Here is a 23,619-nt window from a genome sequence, read left to right as displayed (position 1 = left end):
GGTTAATTGGTCACTCTAAATTGCCCTTAGGTGTATAAATGAGTGTGTGCATGGTTGTTTGTGTGTTGCCTTGCGATGGACTGGCAACCTGTCCAGGGTGTACCCCGCCTCTCGCCCATTGACTGCTGGAGATAGGCACCAGCTCCCCGTGACCCACTATGGAATAAGCGGTAGAAAATGACTGACTGACTATTCCATGAAATAAATAAATATCCCCATGAAATAAAACTAAATAATTATGTTAAAAGAAATTAATAAGAAAACTTATTTTATTTAATTCATTTCAAGATTTATTTAATTTACTCAATGATTTATTTAATTTACTTAAATAAATATTTATTTATTTATTTATTTCATGATGCAGTTTTATATTGTGATACTTTTATTTTGTAAAGCTACTTTACGTATTTCAGTGACTTTTACTTTTTAACCCCGTTTTTCAGTTTAAGTTCTTTTTATTTCATGTTTCTTATATTCAAATGTGGGGGCTGACTTTTATCGGCTGGGTGGTACTGGGACAGCAGGGCCGAGCTCAATGCGCGGCTGTGGCAGGCTGAAGAATGCCGCTGCCTGCCAGAAGACAGCATGCGGTAGGGAGCCTGGCTCCCCTGGTGCCATTTTGTAAAGTAGCTTTACAAAATAAAAGTGTCACAAAATAATACTGCATTATGAAATAAATAAATAAATATTTAAGTAAATTAAATAAATCTTGAAATGAATTAAATAAAATAAGATGGAAATTTCTTTTAACAGAATTATTTTGTTTAATTTCATGGGGATATTTATTTATTTCATGCAATATTTATTAATAATTTATCAATAGCAGTATTTATTTATTTTGAATGAAACGGCTCTCCATAACAAAACAGCTGAACTTAAAAACTAAAGTGTAAATTCACAACATTAAACATTTTTTAAATATCTTTTTCTTTATTTATTTAGCTTGACGACTGTAAAAAAGTGTTTCATAGAGCCTATCTATATAGCAAAACACTAAAAATAGACTATGTGTGTAGACTTGTGGCTTTATTAAGAATCTTATATCAGCTTATATAAGGATCTTATTAGTTGGTAAAGAAAAAATCTTTAAACTATGTAAATGCTAAAACTATGTAATGCTAATATAAAATGTAACTTATTTTCTGGCAACACAGTTTGACCTACAGCAGTTTTCATTTGATAGTGTTAATAATAATTAACTTCATTTAGAAGACCTGAAAACTGGTGGCATTTTTGTCAAATTTAAAGTAGGTGTTTTATTTTCTTTTTTTGTTATATATATTTTTTGCACTTCAAATGTACCAAGCCTTTTCATTTAAAAAAAAGAAAGCTTAATCCCCAAAATAGTGTTTTTTTTGACCAGTTTTATTTGTATGTTTAATAGTGAGACTTTAAACTATCATTTCAGCCATATCATAAAGATAAAACCCAATTACATTTATATACTTTTGTAGCTAGAACCTTTCAAATATTTAGCAAAAATCTAGAATTTAAAGCATTTAATTAAAAGTGCCTCCCACCTAGCTATTACTCATGTAACGGTGTATAGGTTAGCAATATAATTGGAAAAGCCAAGCACATTTTAAAAAAGAGCTTTTTTATTTCAAAGATTAAAGAATTAAACAATTCATTGTGTCTACACACCAATGGTGAAAAGTAAGAACAACAGTAAGTAATATTATTATTTTAGGGAAGAATGACACCACTAAAGAGCAAAAGATCACATTGTTAAATCTTATACCAACCAAAAAACATATCACTGCAGAAGGTAATACTATCAATCATATTAGCTCATTTTCATAAACCTATTGAATGGGTTTCATATGGTGCCTATTACTGCTGGAAATAGGCACCATACCTCAACAACCCTATAATTAGCGGTTATAGACCATGGATGGATGGATGGATGGATGGATGGATGGATGGATGGATGGATGGATGATGGATGGAAAGTGAGATAAATGATGGCATATATACTTTAACAGAAATCTGAACTCAGACATTACAAACAGGAGAAAATATAAGGAAAGATGTTGCTCTTCAGAATGATCTTGTCAGTCTCTAAATATTTTTTATAATGACCATTCTCATATTTTCATATTCAAGCATTTAATTTTTCAAAATGCATATATTACCATTATGCATAATATTATAGCATATCTCTGTCATAATAAGCACAGTAATAGCTGCTTATGGAGTATTCTAAATGTACAGCAGATAATTGAAAAATGCCAGCTTAGACAACTCATTGTTGGCTTTACATGTTTTACCTGTGTTGAAGTTCATTTTTAAATCTACTGTTGGTTATATCTCTGTATATAATCAGATGCTTCCTAGTCCTTATATTAGGCTCTAATAGTTAAGTAATGATAATTTCAAACATTTGAAATCCAGAAAGTGCCATAAAGAGATACAGTTGCTTCACAATATTGGTGCAACCATGCAAGTTCTCCTCATCACATTTAGCATGAAATTTAGCATGAACTGTCACTGTAGAGTAGACCTTATTTACTTATGTCAGTCTGCTGTAATTATGACTCAGATCCAACCAAACATGGAGAAGATGGGGAGGGTGTTGCTGGAGATGTGGACATCACATTTGATTTTTTGGTATTTTCTGGGACATCGGAGCCTAGGTTGCTCCCCTCTGAAGACCTCGTGAATCTACAGATGTTCTCATGGAAAGATGGATACAAAGACACGACGGAGGTCCGGGACCAGTTGGCATGAGGGTTGACTCTCTTCAAAACTGACCGGCGAAACAGGATGTATACCCATGGATCTAGTATTTGGTTCCAGGTGGCGAAGCGTATCCAGAGGAGCAGTTGTTTCATTTGGAAACCATTTCCAGCCAAAGCTGCCTGGGCAATGAAGACCTAAAGTTGTAGAAAAGTTGTTGTGGGTATAACATTAAACAGAAGAATAAAAAGATAGAAGGTGAATTAGAAGAGACAATAAGGAAAAATGAAAGAAGGATCAAAAAGAATAGAATTGGCTAATATTATAAATACGCTCAAAATCTGAACATGTGTTATTATGTGAGTTATAGGCTAACTGTGTCACAGTCCCCATGAGGCAGGAGTAACAACAGAACAGTTAACCCCCCTTACTTTACTTAAGTTGCATTTTATGAGGCGTTGCTTTATAAACATAAGGCTCAAATTCTCCAGTGGCAGCAAACCATGCTAACAAGGTTTTTTTTCAGATGAGAAATAGACTAAGGGTGAATTATATTTTCTGTTTAACATTTAGCCAGCGTTAGAATGTTACTCTCTGGTGGTGGAAATCCAAGCAAAGCAATGGAAACTGTTTGCCTAGTGCAAATCCACATGCTTGTGTTATAAATGGTGGCATGCTACTTGTGAGATAAGTGTAGACAAAGTCCGCTTTCACAACAGCAGAGAATGTCTAAGGATTAAAAACTCAGGAATAATGCTTTCTGCTATGCCAGTTTTTTTTCGTTTTGAAAACTTGCTTTAACATAGTCAGTGTTGAGTTTTACTCTAGTGATTATTATTAATAAGGCTAAAAATGACTAGAATATTCCCAGATGTTCTTTGTTTCTGTTAAATATACTTAGGGTTGTAGTCCAACAGAACTATGAACCTTACACTCTGTCTGTTCTCTGGAAGTGAAATGATTTTAAGGTGTTTGAGTTTTGTTTTGGACCTCGTTCGTGATTACTTATGTTTCACATGTGGTGCTTAAGTTTATTTCTTTTAAGTTTAGTTTCTTGTTCTGATTAAGGTGCATTCTAGTTCTGTTACTTTACGATGTATTCTTTGGTTTCATTGTCATTGTTTCTTTGCTTAGACCAATCATGTTTTGCTTTCATTCTCTGCATCGGCCACAGCAATCAGCGTCATTCAGTCCCCATGAACCATGCCAATCAGTCTCCCTGTTTAACCTGTATGTATACTCTTCTGATCTGTTAGCTCCTCGCTGATTTATTCCATTGTCCATGCCTGTGTCATGCCAAGCCTGTTCATGTCCTCAACTGTTGCTGTGCCAAGCCTATCTATGTCAATGTCTGCATCTGCTACCTCCAACCTGCTGTGAGTTTTCTGTTTGTTTTTATTAATCATTTTTTCATCTCACCGTGCTTTTCCTGCCTGCCTGTCTGCATATGGATCCTACTCTGAAAGCCACCACCCTGACAGGAAGACTAAAACACGAACCTTCTCTGATACCCCAACCACACTTAGAACCATTATAATTAATTTCTCTAAACTATTTCCAACAAAATGAAGTGTTGGGACCCACAACCATGAAAACAACATTAAAAGACAGGTACAAACTTTTCTGGAATTTTCAAAATAAATTGCATTTAACCAAATTTAGTAGCAGCAGACTTCCCATGATGCCACTGGCTGTATAAAAGCACCCCTCTTTCCAATGGTCCGATCTCTTCCACCCGGACTCTGTGCAAGACTGGCCGGAGAGGCAGCGCGCTAATGTCTCTGTGCTGGCAAAAAGACATAAACTCTTCAAACTGGATCCAAAGGTGTCATACGATCATTGATCGTATGCACAAAGTTAAGTACGGATGAATTATGGTCTGGGTATCCGGTATATTCATTCATAAAAGGGGTAATTAAGGTATAAGCCTGGCTTGACTTTCTCTCTGAGGCCTACAGAAGCAAGCTGTGTTCCAGAGAGTTCCCTGCAGAGATGCTGCCTCTATGAAGCAGAGTGGAGCAGTTTCCCAGTCTGAAAGGAGGACAACAGAGGCCGCATCACAGTGGTAACGTGCAGTGTGGTCAGCAGACAGAACGGGCTGCCCAGTCACTGCTCCGGAGGTTAGCTGGAAGCTAACCCTTTGTTCACAGAGCTTTCTTCAAACGTTGTCATTGCCCGGACAACTCCTCCTCAACACAATTCAAACGAGGTTAGGGTTTGGGCCGAGTAATAGAGAGATATTTAGGATGAAATGATCTAAACGTTTTTCATTTTATGAAGTTTGGTTTTGTTTGTGTTGAAATCAGCTATCTTGGTGCTAGCAGACTATCTGCAGCACACGTGTTCAGCTTTGTGTTCTGTGTTTGTGTGTTTTTAAAGTTAAGACAAACTTCATTTAAAGGGTGATTTTAAACACAGAAGATCGGCCATAACGCGCCGTCCGCGCTCATGCATTTTAACCCTTTTATTAACGGTATTTTAAAGGTGTGTGTTTGATTCTGGTGCTAAGCTATCAGCCTCCTTTGTTAGCTTCAACTGCTAATAGCTAAGAACATGTGCTTGCCTGCTAAATAATATTTACCCAGAAAGGTTAGTTTTCAATCCAGTAAACAATAGTTCCCTAAACATTATTTTACTAAACTTGATAACTAAGTAAACACCATTAACCCCCATTTCTCCAGAAAGATTTGGCTCTTTTCCAAAATACTTAAATATTTTACCATCCCCTTAACAATATTTTAAAAAATATTTTAATAAATAAAGGCAGCTAATGAGACACCGTTGAGAATTAGTCATCCAGAAGGTTGGTTATATTCAGCAGATCATTCTTTAAAACATTATTTTATTAAAATAACATTTTATCTGATCTTGCATTGTGAATGGTTGTTTAAACGTTTGCTGATTGTTGCCTAAGTTGGTTCCAAGACTAACTTAACTTCATTTCCAGATTCTTCAAGATAATCCTTGGTTCTCAAACATAAACATTGCATGGTAATGCTGCATCACTCTTTTTGGTCATGATTTTCAATCATCTTTAATCAACTTGTTTATATTGTACATAGCCCTTTAGTCTTCCTTATTCTTTAATTCTGCTTGCTAGTTTAGTTGGATTGTTTTAGCATAACAAAGAGTTTGTTGATTGAAATATGTTTGACTTTGAGTTGACTTATTTTTGTTAATAAATTCTTGTATTTTCAGAAATTGTGTGAATTCATTCCGTGTGTGTGCAGTTTTGCTGTTCAATAATGCCAGAGCTTGGCTCATCCCTTTCAATTTGGTCCTAATACCACTGCCTTATTGGGCTGGTATTCACAAGACAACCCTTAACAGACCGAAATATTATTTGATAAAATATTAATATTAAATAATATTCTCAGATTCATAATCACAACAGAAGCCAACACCATTCTAATCATTGTTGGATGGCGGTTTGATTAGATGTTACACAACATATGAGAGCATAAAATAAAGTGTACCTCCTTCCACATAACCTCTTTTGTGGGGCCTTTATGGGAAGTTTTGATAGAATCTTTCAAAAGTATGTAAATACAGTTGTGAAAAAAATAGGACAACCCATTAAATATTGAGGTCTTTCAAAGTTGGTGTGCACATGATTACCAATATTTTTTTTAACTTATCTTTGGAAAAGAAATTGATTTAATCACAGGCTCACACATAAAATGAGCCTTGTTTTACTCATTAAACAAAAGATATACACAAAAATGTATATTTTAACTAAGGAAAAGGTTAGGACACCCTAGCCCGTAATAGCTAGTCTTACTTCCTGTCGCTGAAATAACTTCAGTGAGTTCTTACGTGGCTGTGGCAGCTTCTGATATTGGTTTGAGTAAAGTTGCCCTACTCCTCACGTTCAACTGTGAGATGTTTGATGATCAATGAGAGGCTTCAGACAGCTCTTTCTATCTCACCATGGTGTTTACTCATACTTTAGCAGTTAGGTGCACACCAAACTAAATGTCTGAGGTTTAAAAAAAATACATGCTAAAAAAATGCAAACCTTCTTCGAAATGCTAAATAATTATGCTCATGATCTTATCTGACAGTGTGTAATTTTGACCATTTTAAAAATTTTAGCAGAATGTACATGTGTTCTAATTTATTCATCACCAGCAATTGCATTTTTTTAACTTTGTTTTATTTCAAAATATTTTTATTACCTCAAATTTTCAGTATTGGTAAAACTGATGTTAAATACATACACGATATCATAGGGTGTCATAACTTTTCTCACATGTCATATAATGGACTTTGCCATGTTTGGGTAGTTAAGTCTCTTGGATTTGGAGTTGTCTTTTCTGTAAACGGTTCAGCATTACCGATGTAGTTCTTAAAGGCAGTAAATATAATAATTTGCATGTATAGCTGGATAAGTATTTAGGTTTTGACAAATCTTTAACAACTGGCAGTGTTGCTGCCAATGTTTGCAACACCTAGATATAGATAATGCCCCCCAAAAATCTAATCTGCGCATATGTTTACAAATAATAATATTACTTGCTAAAACTGATATTTCAGGGGGGATAACATCCATGTTTTATATGTATAGTGAGGGGTGAAGCTAATAATGGGATTTATAAAAAATATTTTTGTGGCAGTCTTTATAAGAGCCTTTTTGTGTCCAAAAAACATGCAAAGTCGATAACATTAAAATAATGATGGGACATGCTGTGAGTCACATGGTAATCACGTGGATGGTGGTTTGGCATTGCTTATACAGCCATATGCAAATGGTGTATATCCATTTTTATGAAAAGAACAAGTGTTGACATGCTGATGTATCAGGCAAAGTACAGCCCACAGTTAGAATATGATGGAGTGAACAGTGACTGCTTCAGCTGTGCCATCACATCGACACTTGCAGAATTTGTTACTCGCCTTAGGTTGAACACTTTAATCATGATGTATATCCAGGGGTCAAGTTTCTGATTCCAGCCGGCCATTCGAGTGAAAAACAAAACCACGTCATCACTTGTAGGGGGAGTCAGGGCACTCACCAGAATATACATCTGTGCAGGACGTCATATAACTAAGGTTGGACAAGGTTGTAGAATATAACATGCTCCATTCAGGAATCTGAGTGGATCAGTTGGTAATGTGTGCCACACATGCTCAACACACACGGAATATAAATAAAGGGAATTTGAATTTTTGAAGTATTATGTCATATTGTGGTTTTGTAAAAGACTCAAGCACAGGGAGGAATGTGGGAGCAGCGTGGGGGAAGAAGAAATTAATAAAACAAAAGACAACAAAACTCGTAGCATGGCATGAGGAGATCAGGACATGGAGCATCATGGGAGAAACCGGTGTACTAACAAAAAAACAGAAGAATCCAGTGATGAACAGAGATAAATCAGGGTCTTCAATACATATCCAGGTGTGAAAGATGACGAAGGAAAAAGATTAGCATATTAGAGGAAATTTGGGGCAGCTGTGACAGAATAAAAGCAGAGAACCTGAGAAAGGAGACTAATTAACGTGAGCTGAGCAGAGAAACAAAGAAACTACAAACCACAGTTTCTGGAGCGGATCATACCAGTGTCAACCAATTCTGGACCCTGAAAGGGACCAGAGAACCATACACTGGCACGGTTACAACTGCTGGTCTTGGTATGATTTATCCAGACCCTGGAGTGGTTTGTTTGCAATGTGAATGCATGCCGGGCCAGCATACCAAAAGCAGGACAGGATGTATTGTAAGAGCAGCACATTTGAGTAGATGAAGACGTAGAGAAAAAAGTAAGAGTGCAAATCCAAAGATGAAAACGTTTGAAAATGTCTCATGGGGCTATGTGGAGTAGTAAAGAGGTGCAGGTGCACAAATACATAAAAAAAAAAAAGTAGCAATAGAAACCCAGATGAGGTGAACTTTCTTCTTCGTGTTTTTGTCCCTTCTCGATCAGCACAATTCTGCCCCCGAAAACAATCCATTGCAACTGTATGACTTTGTTTAATCTGGTCTAAAAAAAACTCTGTGAAAGCAAACTGCCAACAGAGGTTGTGAATGTTCTTCCTTTTATCAATCCCTGGACTGGACCAGCAGTGTGAATGTGCCCTAAGAGAAATAAACCCAATAGCACAATAGAACAGGACACAAGAATAAACTAAAAACTAAACACAAAACCTGAGCTAATATGACAAGACTTGAAATAGCAACACCTCACAAGCAAAAATAAACTCAGAGAAATCAAAGTCCAGTCTGAAAGATTGCCAGGTTGGACGCGTTGCCCCATTGAACAGCCAGTATATCACTAACAGTAATGGTTCATATAGTGTGGATTTCCTTCAAAGGCACTGTTTTATTCATCCCTCAAAACCTGGAAAATGCCATGTCTACTTAGGCATTAAAGGACCAAGTGATGCAAGATAAAACCAGATTGCTCTCAGATCAGCTTGTTAAGGGGCTACATTGTGACAAACAAATGAAGCATACAAAGGAATGTAAAGAAAATGAGCTTGGTTCTATTTGACACCTTATTAGGGCTGATTCAAAATGCTGCAGCAAGAGTTCTGATGAAAATTAAAAAGAGAGATCATATTTCTCCTATTTTAGCTTCCCTTCATTGGCTCCCTGTTAAGTCCAGAATAGAATTTAAAATTCTCCTCCTCACATATAAAGCACTTAATGATCTAGCTCCATCATACATCAGAGATCTGATTGTTCCATATGTTCCTAACAGAGCACTTCATTCTCAGACTGCAGGTTTACTGGTGGTTCCTAGAGTCTCTAGAAGTAGAATGGGAGGTAGAACCTTTAGTTATCAGGCTCCTCTCCTGTGGAACCAGCTGCCAGTTTTTGTCTGTGAGGCAGACACCCTGTCTACTTTTAAGGCTAGGCTTAAAACTTTCCTTTTTGATAAAGCTTATAGTTAGAGTGGCTTAGTTTATCCTGAGCTATCTTCCTTATTTTTTTACCTCCGTCTTCTTCCCTCCCTGTTGGTTGGAGTAAGGGGGAGTCAGGTTTAGCCTAAACCGGCTCAGTTATGGTTGAGGTGCAAACACACCCTCCATTTCTGCTACCTGTATGACCCCTTCTCTTTTCCAATGGTTATAATCAGTCTGACAGAGGGAGGTATCCCAATCACTGTGGTTTTTAGTATAACAATGACCATCAGTGGGACCCTTTGTGGGGTGCCTTGAGACAACATTGTTGTAAATAAGCGCCATTTAACTAAATAATCTGAACTGAAACTATCTGTGTAGTTATGCTGCTATAGGCTTAGGCTGCTGGAGGACATAACGACCACTTTCACCCTCTTTGCTACATTCTCACACTACTATCCAATTTTGCATTATTTGCTGTTATTTCAGCTTTTAACTTTGTTTTCTCTTTTCTCTTCCTAGAAGCTACACCTGGTCTGGCTCTGTGTCTGCCTGTGACACCTTTCTGGAGAGGGGAATTGTCCGAGCTTCTGCTGGCAACAACTTAATGCTCACCCTCTACCGATGATCCACATAGCCCTGTCTTTTAGTGTTTAACCCTTTCTCTCGCCTAGACATGGAAATTGACTGAGCTTTTACTGTGACTATCTCTATGTGCTCTCTTTCAGACTCTAACCTTGAAAACTGGCTCAGAGTTTATCTGTTCTTTCTTTCTAGGTGAAACGACTAAAGGAGCTACATCCATTAACATTTACTTTTCCTTCCCATAGAAAGTACTCCTGGATCAGTGCTTCTGTGTTCTTTTTGTGTCTCTGCTCTGTTCTCTCAAACCCCCAGTCGGTCGTGGCAGATGGCCGCTCACACTGAGCCTGGTTCTGCTGGAGGTTTCTTCCTGTTAAAAGGGAGTTTTTCCTCTCCACTGTCGCTACATGCATGCTCAGTATGAGGGATTGCTGCAAAGTCAACGCCAGTGACTGTCCACTGTCTCTACATGCTCATCCGGGAGGAGGGAATGCTGCAAGTCACTGACTGGATGCAATCTGCTGGGTTTCCTTAGATAGAAAAACGTTTTATCCAATTTGAATAAAAAGCTAACTCCGACTGCACTGTTCAATGGTTAGGATTAATTGGAATGTATGTACCTGACTGTTGTGAAGTGCCTTGAGACAACATGTGTTGTGAATAGGCACTATATAAATAAAACTGAATTGAATTGAATTGAATTGAATTGAATTGAAACATCTACAGTCCTGAGCTAATAACAAAAAATGTCAGAAGAGAGTTTAGGTCAAACCTCTCCATTTTAGAAACAGTGCGTTACCCTTACAAGATCATGAATTCACAGTTTTATTTTACACTAAATACCAAATTAATGAGGGAGAAAAAGAGAAGGATTAGATGTATAAATGTTTTGCAGCTGTCTGCAGAAGCAATACATGAGCTTTCCTCTGTTGGTCTTATCACCACGTAGCACGTTGTCACAGACCAAAGATGACTACATGGTTACAGAAGCTCATGCATATTCACACAGTAAACAGGGCCAGAAATATTTCTGTAAATGCCAGTAGCAGAGAGAAAGTCTCAGTGTCCAATTTATTCTTCCAGATATTGTCAGTTGTGATGTTTGGTTTACTAGTTTTCCTGTCAACAGATGCTTGCACCTAAGCTGTGGATCTCTGTAGCTCCTCTAGAGTTACAGAGAGACCCTTTATAACCTAACCATCCTCTCCAAAACATTATCCCTGACTAGTCTGTTCTGTTCTCTGGTCTTCTTGCGGTTTGTTCACTATTGTACTCAATTATACCTATATGGCTCAAGTTTCCATACCACTCTTGTTAGTGTAGGAAGTACAGAATTTGAAACTTAATACATTTTACCAGAATCTATTAAGATAACACTTTGTAAATACTGGATTATTTCACTTGTGAACATCTAAAATAAAGGGAAAAAAAGAAAGTCTTACCAGCAATGGGCACCAGCAAACAGTGGCAATAATCATGATTAGTATAAGCTGCACCATCATTTCCACTTCATGGTCTCTGCTCCGTTGTCTCCTCCCTGCTCCCCGACACACCTTGATCAGGGTCACCACACTCACAGTGTTTAGCAAAAATGATGCAGTGATGCTGATCAGTCCAACCAAGGAGAAGAGCAGAGAGAAGGCCCAGTCACCTCTCTTAGAGCTGATGTTGATGAAACACCAGGAGCCAGGTGTCTGAATGTGGTAGCTGCCAAAGCCTGTTAGTGGCAACAATGATATGCTTCCAGCGATAAACCATACCAGCAGCACCATGGAGACAGTCCTTCCTTTGGACAATCTGGAGGAACGTGCAAATGGATATTTGATGCCAATAAACCGCTCGATGGCCATGGTGGCACCAAGTAGCAGAGGACACAATCCATAGAAGACCATGGACATACCCATGAAGTTGCAGAAGCGGCAGGTGGGGTCAGATAGACGCCAATCAACATATGTGACGTAGAACGACATCACAAAGGAGCTAGTGACCAGCAGACCCATGAAGTCGGTGACCACAAGACCACCCAGGAAGATGAGGAAGAAAGAGCGTGATGTGTTTTGTGTCTGCTTACAAGATTTGATAAGGACAATAAAGGCAACTAGATTGGAGATGAGGCCCAAAATGCTGAAAATGGCCGATAAATAGACTTTACCCATTTTAGGAGCATATGTATATGGTGTGCTGGTGTTGGCGTAGCAGGACGGGGTGTGGTTTGAGTCAGTCATGATGGTCTGCAGGTGGAATTTAAGATCAGTCAGAGATGAGGAGATGGTACGAGTTTGTTGAAATCACTCCATCCAATCTGAACAAATGAAAATAGAAGTTTTAATACAACACTATTTAAAGGTTTAATTGGACAACAACTAACACAAAAGTTGGTAAAACTCTGAAATACCCTTGTGGCACCAAGAAGTGGCAGTAACTTCAACATTGATGTTAAATCAAATTATTACTTTCAAAGGAAAAACATGCTGAACATGGATCAAGAATCTGATCAACAAACAAATTCTAACATTCGACAAAGACAACCTGAGTAAACACAAAATTAACTTTTTAAATAATGATTTTATTTATTAACAGGAACAAGCTATCCAAATCAACTCTATGTGGAAAAACTAAAAGCCCCGTAAACTAGATAACTGGTTGTGTCATCCTTTGTGGCAACAGTGGATATCAAGAATATGTGATAACAGGTAATGGGTATTTACATGACTGTGGAGAAAATATTTGTCCGCTCTTCTCTAGAGAATTAATTTAATTTAGCCACATTTGAATGTTTTTTAAGCCAAGTCGTCCATGCCCTAAGGAAGCAAAGCAACTCCAAAGCAACATTTTACCACCAACATGTTTGAATATCAGTATGATGTCTTTTTTAAATGCTGTGATAGTTTATAATGCCAGATGTAACGGGGTTGTGATAAAGGATGAAAGGACCAGTACCTTCCAAAAAGTTTGATTTCTGTCCCATCAGTCCACAAAATGTTTGCCAAAAGTCTTGGGAAACATATACAGATGTTTTTGTCAAATGTAAGATGGGCCTTTGTGTTTTTTGGACACCAGTGGTTTTGGCATTGGAACAGCTCCTTTGATGTAATTTTTGTCCAGTCTCTTTCTTTATGTTGAATCATGAACAATGACCTTAACTGAGGCAAGTAAGGCTTGCAGTGCCTGATGAGTCATCAGTGTCCTCTTGGAGTCACTTTGGTAGGCCACTCATTCCTGGGAAGGTTCACCACTGTTCCATGTTATCTCCATTTACAGTGCCTTGCGAAAGTATTCGGCCCCCTTGAACTTTTCAACCTCTTTCCACATTTCAGGCTTCAAACATAAAGATATAAAATTCTAATTTTTGTGAAGAATCAACAACAAGTGGGACACAATCGTGAAGTGGAATGATATTTATTGGATGTGTCAAACTTTTTTAACAAATAAAAAACTGAAAAGTGGGGCGTGCAATATTATTCGGCCCCTTTACTTTCAGTGCAGCAAACTCACTCCAGAAGTTCAGTGAGGATCTCTGAATGAGCCAATGTTGTCCCAAATGACTGATGATGATAAATAGAATCCACCTGTGTGTAATCAAGTCTCCGTATAAATGCACCTGCTCTGTGATAGTCTCAGGGTTCTGTTCACAGCGCAGAGAGCATCATGAAGACCAAGGAGCACACCAGGCAGGTCCGAGATACTGTTGTGGAGAAGTTTAAAGCCAGATTTGGATACAAAAACATTTCCCAAGCTTTAAACATCCCAAGGAGCACTGTGCAAGCAGTCATATTGAAATGGAAGGAGGATCAGACCACTGCAAATCTACCAAGACCCGGCCGTCCCTCTAAACTTTCATCTTGAACAAGGAGAAGACTGATCAGAGATGCAGCCAAGAGGCCCATGATCACTCTGGATGAACTGCAGAGATCTACAGCTGAGGTGGGAGAGTCTGTCCATAGGACAACAATCAATCGTACACTGCACAAATCTGGTCTTTATGGAAGAGTGGCAAGAAGAAAGCCATTTCTCAAAGATATCCATAAAAAGTCTCATTTAAAGTTTGCCACAAGCCACCTGGGAGACACACCAAACATGTGGAAGAAGGTGCTCTGGTCAGATGAAACCAAAATCAAACTGTTTGGCCACAATGCAAAACGATATGTTTGGCGTAAAAGCAACACAGCTCATGACCCTGAACACACCATCCCCATTGTCAAACATGGTGGTGGCAGCATCATGGTTTGGGCCTGCTTTTCATCAGCAGGGACAGGGAAGATGGTCAAAATTGATGGGAAGATGGATGGGGCCAAATACAGGACCATTCTGGAAGAAAACCTGTTGGAGTCTGTAAGAGACCTGAGACTGGGACAGAGATTTATCTTCCAACAAGACAATGATCCAAAACATAAAGCCAAATCTACAATGGAATGGTTCACAAATAAACGTATCCAGGTGTTGGAATGGCCAAGTCAAAGTCCAGACCTGAATCCAATCGAGAATCTGTGGAAAGAGCTGAAGACTGCTGTTCACGAACGCTCTCCATCCAACCTCACTGAGCTCGAGCTGTTTTGCAAGGAAGAATGGGCAAGAATTTCAGTCTCTCGATGTGCAAAACTGATAGAGACATACCCCAAGCGACTTGCAGCTGTAATTGCAGCAAAGGGTGGCGCTACAAAGTATTAACGCAAGGGGGCCGAATAATATTGCACGCCCCACTTTTCAGTTTTTTATTTGTTAAAAAAGTTTGACACATCCAAAAAATTTCATTCCACTTCACGATTGTGTCCCACTTGTTGTTGATTCTACACAAAAAAATTAGAATTTTATATCTTTATGTTTGAAGCCTGAAATGTGGAAAAAGGTTGAAAAGTTCAAGGGGGCAGAATACTTTCGCAAGGCACTGTATGGACAATAGCTCACTGTGGTTTCTAAAAATCACAGAGTATTAGAAATGACTTTGTAACCATTTCTAGATGGACAGCATGGAGTAGGCTAAATGCCTACTTCATGCTGTCAGACAGGTTTGATTAAAACAATTACTTGGTTTAAATACCTGGGTGTTTCTTGTGAAATTAAACTTAGCTGTCTAAAAATGTGGTGAATTACATTTAATGAATGATTAAAGGAGGGGAATAACATTTGCACATAGGGTCATGTTGATTTGAATAGATATTTTCCTTTCATATAGGTTCTCATTTGAAAACTGAATCATCTATTTACTCAGATTATCTTTGTATGACATTTAAGTTGCTGGATGATCTGAAACATGTACGTGTAGAGCAATCAGGAAGAGTCTGTATGAGGTGAAATCATTTTTAGAGCACTCTAGACTTATTTTTCCACACTTTGAGTGCAACTTTTGCAAAGCTTCATGAAAATGCACCAAATGACACTCAACCAAATTAGCTTTTATTCACTTTTTCATTTGGAAAATATACCTACTCTGCTATAGTTTAAGGTGACAGTGAAACTTGTGTTAGTATTCACAGAGAAAGTCTTGGAAAATATGTAATCCATTGTACTTCATAAATAGGAAGGCTGAAAATTTGTGAATTTACAAATTTATTACAAACATTTTTACATAACAGCTCTGATATTCTGCAAAGATAAAATCAGTAGGTACAGATAAAGTCATTAGTCAGATGATGAAACACGCTGTGAAAGAGTTTACAGAGTAGGTAGACTAAACAGTTTTATCTGAATCTATAATGTAAATACGGCGAGTCATTTTCTGACATTGTTTTCTTTATACCAGACTTTAGTTAGGTGAAATCCGTAAAAACAATGAACTATTATTTCCTTTAAAACTTTATTTTTAAATGAAGACCCCAAGCTGCTAATTAGCAGTACAGACAGCGCTTGTATAACAAATAACAGCTGAATTTAACATGTGCTGATAGTGGCAGAAGGGCACAGGAATGAGTGAGGAGAGTGACTGCTAGATTAAAACAAATGAGAACTCCCATATCCTGGCAGGAAATGCATTTCTGAGGGTTGGGATAGCAGAGATAACCACAAACACAGTCACACAATTTGCCTAAAATGTGCCCAGGTAGCACAGCATCAGCTTGTCATTGTGTTCAAGGAAATATTAGCTTTGAGCAAATATTATTCTTCAGGGTAAAATGACCTAAATAAAGGAAGTAAAATTATTTGCTATATGCAAATTGGTATTTTCCTTGGATTTTGAGGATATAAAAAAAAACATGGAAAGAAAGTCTAAAGAAAAGTCTTTATTGTCAACAACAAAGACATGCAATTTACAGTAGTACAATGAAATTGACCTGTCCAGGGTGTACCCTGCCTCTCGCCCATAGACTGCTGGAGATAGGCACCAGCTTCCCCGCGACCCACTATGTAATAAGCGGTAGAAAATGACTGATTGACTGACAATGAAATTGATCTTATGACCGATGTAAGGTGCATAGAAAAATGCTGTATAAAAACTATGTACAGAATAAAAAAAAAATGTGTACACAGCACATGTCATAAATCAGAGAAAAACACAAATTGCATAAATTAAAGTTGTATGTTGCACATGGCCCAGGTTAAGGAAGCCAGGCATTGATCAGAGTTAGTGTGTGCTCTTAGCCTAGTGTATCTCTGACCCTAGGACAACAGATAAAACAAATAGTCCCTCAGCATGCTGCACGCCTGCTAAATACACTTCAATTGACTACCAATGGCCAAACCAAAAGTCATCATGCCAATATATAGGTGGGACTTCAAATTAGTATTCAAACCTTTTTTATTAGCTATTAAATGTAACCAGATGTAATGTTATATCTTGGTACAGTGATTTTTAAACCAAATAAATGATTGAAAAATGAAAAAATAAATGATTGAATGAACAAATTAATGACTTTATTTGAAGAGGTAAGAGCATATTCAGTGTACACGTGTAACAGTGGGTTGAAGTAAAACTTACTTGTTCCCTTCTGTTAGGATCTGCCATTTTGGGATCTGATTTGTGTTTTTGTTCTGTGGGGTTTTGTTAGTTTTATTTTCTTAATTATTCTTGATGTCTTGTGTTCTTATGTGTGCTTTATCTCAGCAATCATTAGTTTGGGTTTTGTTTACCTTTTCTCTCAGGGTTTCTTTTATGTCTTCAGGTTACTTTGTTAGTTCTTATTTTCCAGATTCTTATATTGTTGTAGTTTTCTGACTTTTGTTATTTAGTCCCTTCCCCATGGTTTAGTTTAGTAATCAGTTTGACCTGTTCCTCAGTCTCCCTGAGAAAAAAATAAATGATAGATGAATAGTCAGACACAAAAACATCTTATTTAGGAGAGTTATAAATCACTGCAATGTGTTTGCCTGATGTTGGGTGTGACCAAAACATTGCACAATTTGTTTTTGCAGGTCTGTCAGTGTCAAGGAGTTTTGTCTGTTAGTTTCTATTACAAGGCAACAGAAACATATGTCACCAGTTCATCATGTACATTCCTAAAACCAATTGTTTGGCTTGCATACTTGAAGTGGGGACAAAGTGGACCATGACGGGAATGTAATAATGAGAAATAAGTCCAAACTAAACCTAAACAAAAATCAGACGCAGTCAGGAAGCCTAATGTTACTTTCACTTCTAAATTAGCTTGAGACTAACAAGCGAACAAACAAACAAAAATGAATTGTGGGAGGATGTGACAGCAACACATTTTCTCAAAATTAGGCTGAGCAGGGAGCTCATCAATTAGAGAAGCAGCCAGAAGGCCCATGGTAACTTTGGAGGAGACCTGCTGCTCAGGTGAGATAATCTTCTGACAACAAATGTTGTCAGAAGAATAGTCCCTTTCACTTTACATTAGACCAGATTTCCACTGGTTTAATGTCTATTCCGTGTGTTCCTTAGCCCAAACAAATCTCTTCTGCTTGTTGCCTGTCCTCAGCAGTGGTTTCCTAGCAGCTATTTTACCATGAAGGCCTGATTCACACAGTCTCCTCTTAACAGTTGTTCTAGAGATGTGTCTGCTGCTAGAACTCTGTGTGGCATTGACCTGTTCTCTAATCTGAGCTGCTGTTAACCTGCGATTTCTGAGGCTGGTGACTCGGATGAACTTATCGTCCGCAGCAGAGATGACTCTTGGTCCTGCGGCAGTCCTCATGTGACTGACCTTCATTTTTTAAAGTAATGATGGCCCCTCGTTTTTCTTTACTTAGCTGCTTTTTTCTTGCCATAATACAAATTCTAACAGTCTATTCAGTAGGACTATCAGCTGTGTACTATATCCACCTCCTGCACAACACAACTGATGGTCCCAACCCCACTTATTAAACCTGACAGGGCACACCTGTGAAGTGAAAACCATTTCAGGTTACTACCTCTTGAAGCTCATCAACAGAATGCCAAGAGTGTGCGGAGCAGTAATCGAAGCAAAAGGTGGCTACTTTGAAGAACCTAGAATATAAGACATATTTTCAGTTGTTTCACACTTTTTTGTTCAGTATATAATTCCACATGTGTTAATTCATAGTTTTGATGCCTTCACTGTGAAGCTACAATATTCATAGTCATGAAAATAAAGAAAACTCTTTGAATGAGAAGGTGTGTCCAAACTTTTGGTCGGTACTGTAGATCTGCAAAAATGTACAGGACCAAGAAGATAACTGAACCCCACAGACGATTTAAGAGGTTTCCCCTATGATGGTATGCATAAAATGTCTGAGAAAAACAGATTATGTTAGCAGGAGGTATTCTGGTGTGATGTGCTGCTTGTTTTCTGGCTGTGATATCACATGACTCTCACTAAAAACACTTAAATGTACAAAAAGGCAGAGCACTGAACGTTTGTTATTCTGGCATCCTGTCAAGTGTGTTTAGAGTGGTTTTTTTCATATTTCCTCTCCTTGGTTACAGTAAGAAAGAAAATGAAAGTAAATGATAAAATAGGACTAAACATAAGCTGTACAAGCATGGATGCAGAAAGCACAATGTAAATAATATAGGGTTCTGTTTTGTTTACAGGACCATAAACAACCATGTTTTTGTTTATTTAATAAAAAATATTGCCTTACCACAACAGAAGTGCTCTCCAGAATTAGTTCAGTTTTAGAAGTGAAATTCTTACTCCTCCATCCAAACTGTTGGTACGCTCTTCTATGATTATTATCAGTAATGCAAATAATACACACAGAACAGTGTGTAAAATGTCATGTAGCCTATGAAAAAAAAAATCTAACAATGCTACATAAATGCAAACTATTTGCGGTTACCCAGTTACCTCCTTTTCCGGGCTGTGCTCTCTCCAGCAGCAGCTCAGATACTCATCTATCATACCCTGGCCACATGTCCTTTAACTTCTCTCTCTCCTCCCCGGAAAACAAAGGGGAAGGGCTCAGGGAAGATACACATTGTATACTAAGTATGAAAGCTCTTGCAGTGGGAAAAACATTTTAGCTTACCCTGGTTTAATTTCTCATTCGATCGCACATGTGTCCTTGTATTCAAAAGGGAAAATTTTAACATCTCATTGAGGAAAACATACACATGTTTTGCATTAAATGCATATGAAGATGATTAAACAAAAGCCAACACTAAAACTGGTTTATATGACCAAATAACGGCTGCATGTGTCTGGCAGTTGGTAGAGATAAGTAATAGCAGTCAAATTGTTTTGCACAGATATTTGTTACAAAGAAGAAGACAAAATCCAAGGTTTAAGACTGATCATAATATTTTTCTGCAACTATAAATGTCATCTAATACTTATCTTATGTGCATCACTTATAACACATGAAACTTTGACTTTGAATATTTAGCAGTTAATGAGAAATGAAAAACAATGATCTTCTAATGTGGTCATGTTGCTAGTTAAGCAGCAATTCAGCACAGTAGGCATAGTTTAAAAAAAAAAAACTTTCATCCTGCTTTTCTTTGAAAAGACTCTCAAGAAATGCTAAAAACAACTATATGCACAACAAGCAATCGAAGTAATTACAAGTCCCTATTTACTGCACAGCAGTGCATCACATACACCTAAAAGAAGAGATGGGAAAACAGTTTGACTGTATAACACCAAGTGTCTGCAAACCTTACTACAAAAGGGCATGGGAATAATGCAGAGAGTAGAACAACACAAACCATAAATTAGCACAGTCTAGGTATTTTCCAGTGGGGTTAACATGAGAGTTTTGAAACAGCAAAAATGTAAACAAGACTTACTTCAACAGAATGGGCAATTCCCATTTAGGCTAATTCCAGGGCATTCCTAAACTCTTGTTAATATTTCCTGATTTATTTTCTTTTTTCATATATGCTGTCAGTTACGTATAGCTTTTTATATCAGTTCTATTTACTGCATCTTGAAAAAATGTGTTCCTTGAACTTTTTCAACATTTGTCACATTACACCATGATGTTTTTTTTTTTAGAATTTCATCTGATAGTTCAACACAAAGTAATGCAGAATTCTCAAGTTGAAGGAAAAATATGGTTTTTAAAACATTTGACAAAAACATCTGAAAAAGGGGTTCAGCCTCTTTTACTCTGATATAAAACAAAACCCAGGGTTTAGAGGTGTATTTTAATACTTGTATTTTGAAGTCTGATAGTGGCTGTCAGCTTTTCTAGGTTCTATAATTGGTATTTCGTTGTTTAACTGTAACTTTTAGTATTATCATGTTTTTAAATGTTTTTACTGTTGTTTGTAGCACTTTGAGATACTTATGTAAATGCAATTTATTATTATTATTATATTTTTATTAATATTATTACCTCCAACTCCATGGCTTCGAATTTAATCTATCATTTAGGGCTGCTCTGCTCTCCAACTTTCTATGGTGAGAGCCAGCAGCACTTCCAAGTTCCTCATTTTAGTAGGGCAGTCTGCACCATGTTTGCACCTGTTATACAGTGCCTTGTGAAAGTATTCGGCCCCCTTGAACTTGTCAACCTCTTGCCACATTTCAGGCTTCAAACATAAAGATATAAATTTCTAATTTTTGTGAAGAATCACCAACAAGTTGGGACACAATTGTGAAGTGGAATTAAATTTATTGGATGTGTCAAACTTTTTTAACAAATAAAAAACTGAAAAGAGGGGCGTGCAATATTATTTGGCCCCCCTTGCGTTAATACTTTGTCTATCAGTTTTGCACATCGAGAGACTGAAATTCTTGCCCATTCTTCCTTACAAAACAGCTCGAGCTCAGTGAGGTTGGATGGAGAGCCTTTGTGAACAGCAGTCTTCAGCTCTTTCCACAGATGCTCGATTGGATTCAGGTCTGGACTTTGACTTGGCCATTCTAACACCTGGATACGTTTATTTGTGAACCATTCCATTGTAGATTTGGCTTTATGTTTTGGATCATTGTCTTGTTGGAAGATACGTTTATTTGTGAACCATTCCATTGTAGATTTGGCTTTATGTTTTGGATCATTGTCTTGTTGGAAGATAAATCTCTGTCCCAGTCTCAAGTCTCTTTCAGACTCCAACAGGTTTTCTTCCAGAATGGTCCTGTATTTGGCCCCATCCATCTTCCCATTAATTTTGACCATCTTCCTTGTCCTTGCTGATGAAAAGCAGGCCCAAACCATGATGCTGCCACCACCATGTTTGACAATGGGGGTGGTGTGTTCAGGGTGATGAGCTGTGTTGCTTTTACGCCAAACATATCGTTTTGCATTGTGACTAGACAGTTCGATTTTGGTTTCATCTGAACAGAGTATCTTCTCCACATGTTCGGTGTGTCTCCCAGGTGGCTTGTGGCAAACTTTAAACGAGACTTTTATGGATATCTTTGAGAAATGGCTTTCTTCTTGCCACTCTTCCATAAAGGCCAGATATGTGCAGTGTACGACTGATTGTTGTCCTATGGACAGACTCTCCCACCTCAGCTGTAGATCTCTGCAGTTCATCCAGAGTGATCATGGGCCTCTTGGCTGCATCTGTGATCAGTCTTCTCCTTGTTCGAGATGAGTGTTTAGAGGGACGGCCGGGTCTTGGTAGATTTGCAGTGGTTTGATACTCCTTCCATTTCAACATGATTGCTTGCACAGTGCCCCTTGGGATGTTTAAAGCTTGGGAAATCTTTTTGTATCCAAATCCAGCTTTATACCTCTCCACAACAGTATCTCGGACCTGCCTGGTGTGTTTCTTGGTCTTCATGATGCTCTCTGCTCTTTGAACAGAACCCTGAGACTATCACAGAGCAGGTGCATTTATACGGAGACTTGATTACACACAGGTGGATTCTATTTATCATCATCAGTCATTTGGGACAACATTGGATCATTTGCTGCACTGAAAGTAAAGGGGCCGAATAATATTACACGCCCCACTTTTCAGTTTTTTATTTGTTAAAAAGGCTTGACATATCCAATAAATTTCATTCCACTTCACGATTGTGTCCCACTTGTTGTTGATTCTTCACAAAAATTTTGAATTTTATATCTTTATGTTTGTAGCCTGAATGTGGCAAAAGGTTGAAAAGTTTGAGGGGGCCGAAAACTTTCGCAAGGCACTGTACATTTCGCACGCAATCTTTGTAGATCGGGTGCAACACACCCACTTATTGCATGAGCAATTTTCTTTTTGCACAAGCAATTTAGGGCTCCTTATTTGGAATTTTTGAAGATCAGGCCCTATTTCTGATGGAAAACTAACAATGCATATCACCCTGAACAAATCACCCTTACCATGAACAATCAATTCAATTTATTATATAGAGCCAATTCACAACACATGTCTCAAGGCACTTCACAAAAGTCAGGTACATACATTCCAATTAATCCTAACCATTGAACAGTGCTGTCAGATTCAGTTATTTATTCAAATTGGATAAAACGTTTTTATATCTAAGGAAACCCAGCAGATTGCATCGATTTAGAGACTTGTAGCAGTCACTCCTCCCGGATGAGCATATAGAGACAGTGGACAGTCACTGGTGTTGACTGCAGCAATCCCTCATACTGAGCATACATGTAGCGACAGTGGAGAGGAAAAACTCCCTTTTAACAGGAAGAAAGCTCCAGTAGAACCAGTGTGTGCAGCCATCTGCCACGACCGACTGGGAGTTTGAGAGAATAGAGCAGAGACACAAAAAGAACACAGAAGCACTGATCCAGGAGTACTTTCTATGGGAAGGAAAAGTAAATGTTAATAAATGTAGCTCCTTTAGTCGTTTCATCTAGAAAGAAAGAAGAGATAAACTCTGAGCCAGTTTTCACGGTTAGAGTCTGAAAGAGAGCACGTATAATTAGTTACAGTAAAAGCTCAGTCAATTGCCATGTCTAGGAGAGAGAAAGAGTTAAACACTGAAAGACAGGGCCAAGTGGATCATCTGTAGAGGTTGAGCATTAAGTTGTTGCCAGGAGAAGCTTGGATGATGCCCCCCTCCAGAAAGGTGTCACAGGTAGACACAGAGTCAGGCCAGGTGTAGCTTCTAGGAAGAGAAAAGAGAGAGAACATAAAGTTAGAAGCTGAAATAACAGCAAATAATGCAAAATTGGGGAGTAGTGTGAGAATGTAGCGAAGAGGGTGAAAGTGGTCATTATGTCCTCCAGCAGCCTAAGCCTATAGCAGCATAACTA

The 23,619-nt window shown here is 38.0% G+C and overlaps 1 protein-coding gene across 3 annotated transcripts; it reads right to left on the bottom strand.

The window, feature by feature from the left end:
* Positions 1-1,576: 1,576 nt before the first annotated feature.
* Positions 1,577-19,349, bottom strand: tbxa2r (thromboxane A2 receptor). Of its 3 annotated transcripts, XM_047373718.1 has the most exons (4): positions 19,105-19,349; positions 11,547-12,406; positions 7,576-7,706; positions 2,745-2,876 (listed from the first exon to the last, which is right to left on the bottom strand). In XM_047373718.1, the coding sequence occupies exons 2-4, from the start codon at positions 12,327-12,329 to the stop codon at positions 2,831-2,833; spliced, it is 960 nt and encodes a 319-aa protein (XP_047229674.1). In that variant the 5' UTR covers positions 12,330-12,406; positions 19,105-19,349; the 3' UTR covers positions 2,745-2,830. The 3 variants fall into 3 exon arrangements, with proteins under 3 accessions (XP_047229672.1, XP_047229673.1, XP_047229674.1); XM_047373716.1 differs by lacking the exon at positions 7,576-7,706 and having other exon boundaries at positions 1,577-2,876; positions 19,105-19,348; XM_047373717.1 differs by lacking the exons at positions 7,576-7,706; positions 19,105-19,349 and adding an exon at positions 17,170-17,312 and having other exon boundaries at positions 1,577-2,876.
* Positions 19,350-23,619: the final 4,270 nt, after the last annotated feature.

The sequence above is a fragment of the Girardinichthys multiradiatus genome, chromosome 9, assembly GCF_021462225.1.
Source record: "Girardinichthys multiradiatus isolate DD_20200921_A chromosome 9, DD_fGirMul_XY1, whole genome shotgun sequence".
Lineage (NCBI taxonomy): Eukaryota > Metazoa > Chordata > Actinopteri > Cyprinodontiformes > Goodeidae > Girardinichthys > Girardinichthys multiradiatus.
This window is presented reverse-complemented; position numbering and strand designations above follow the sequence as displayed.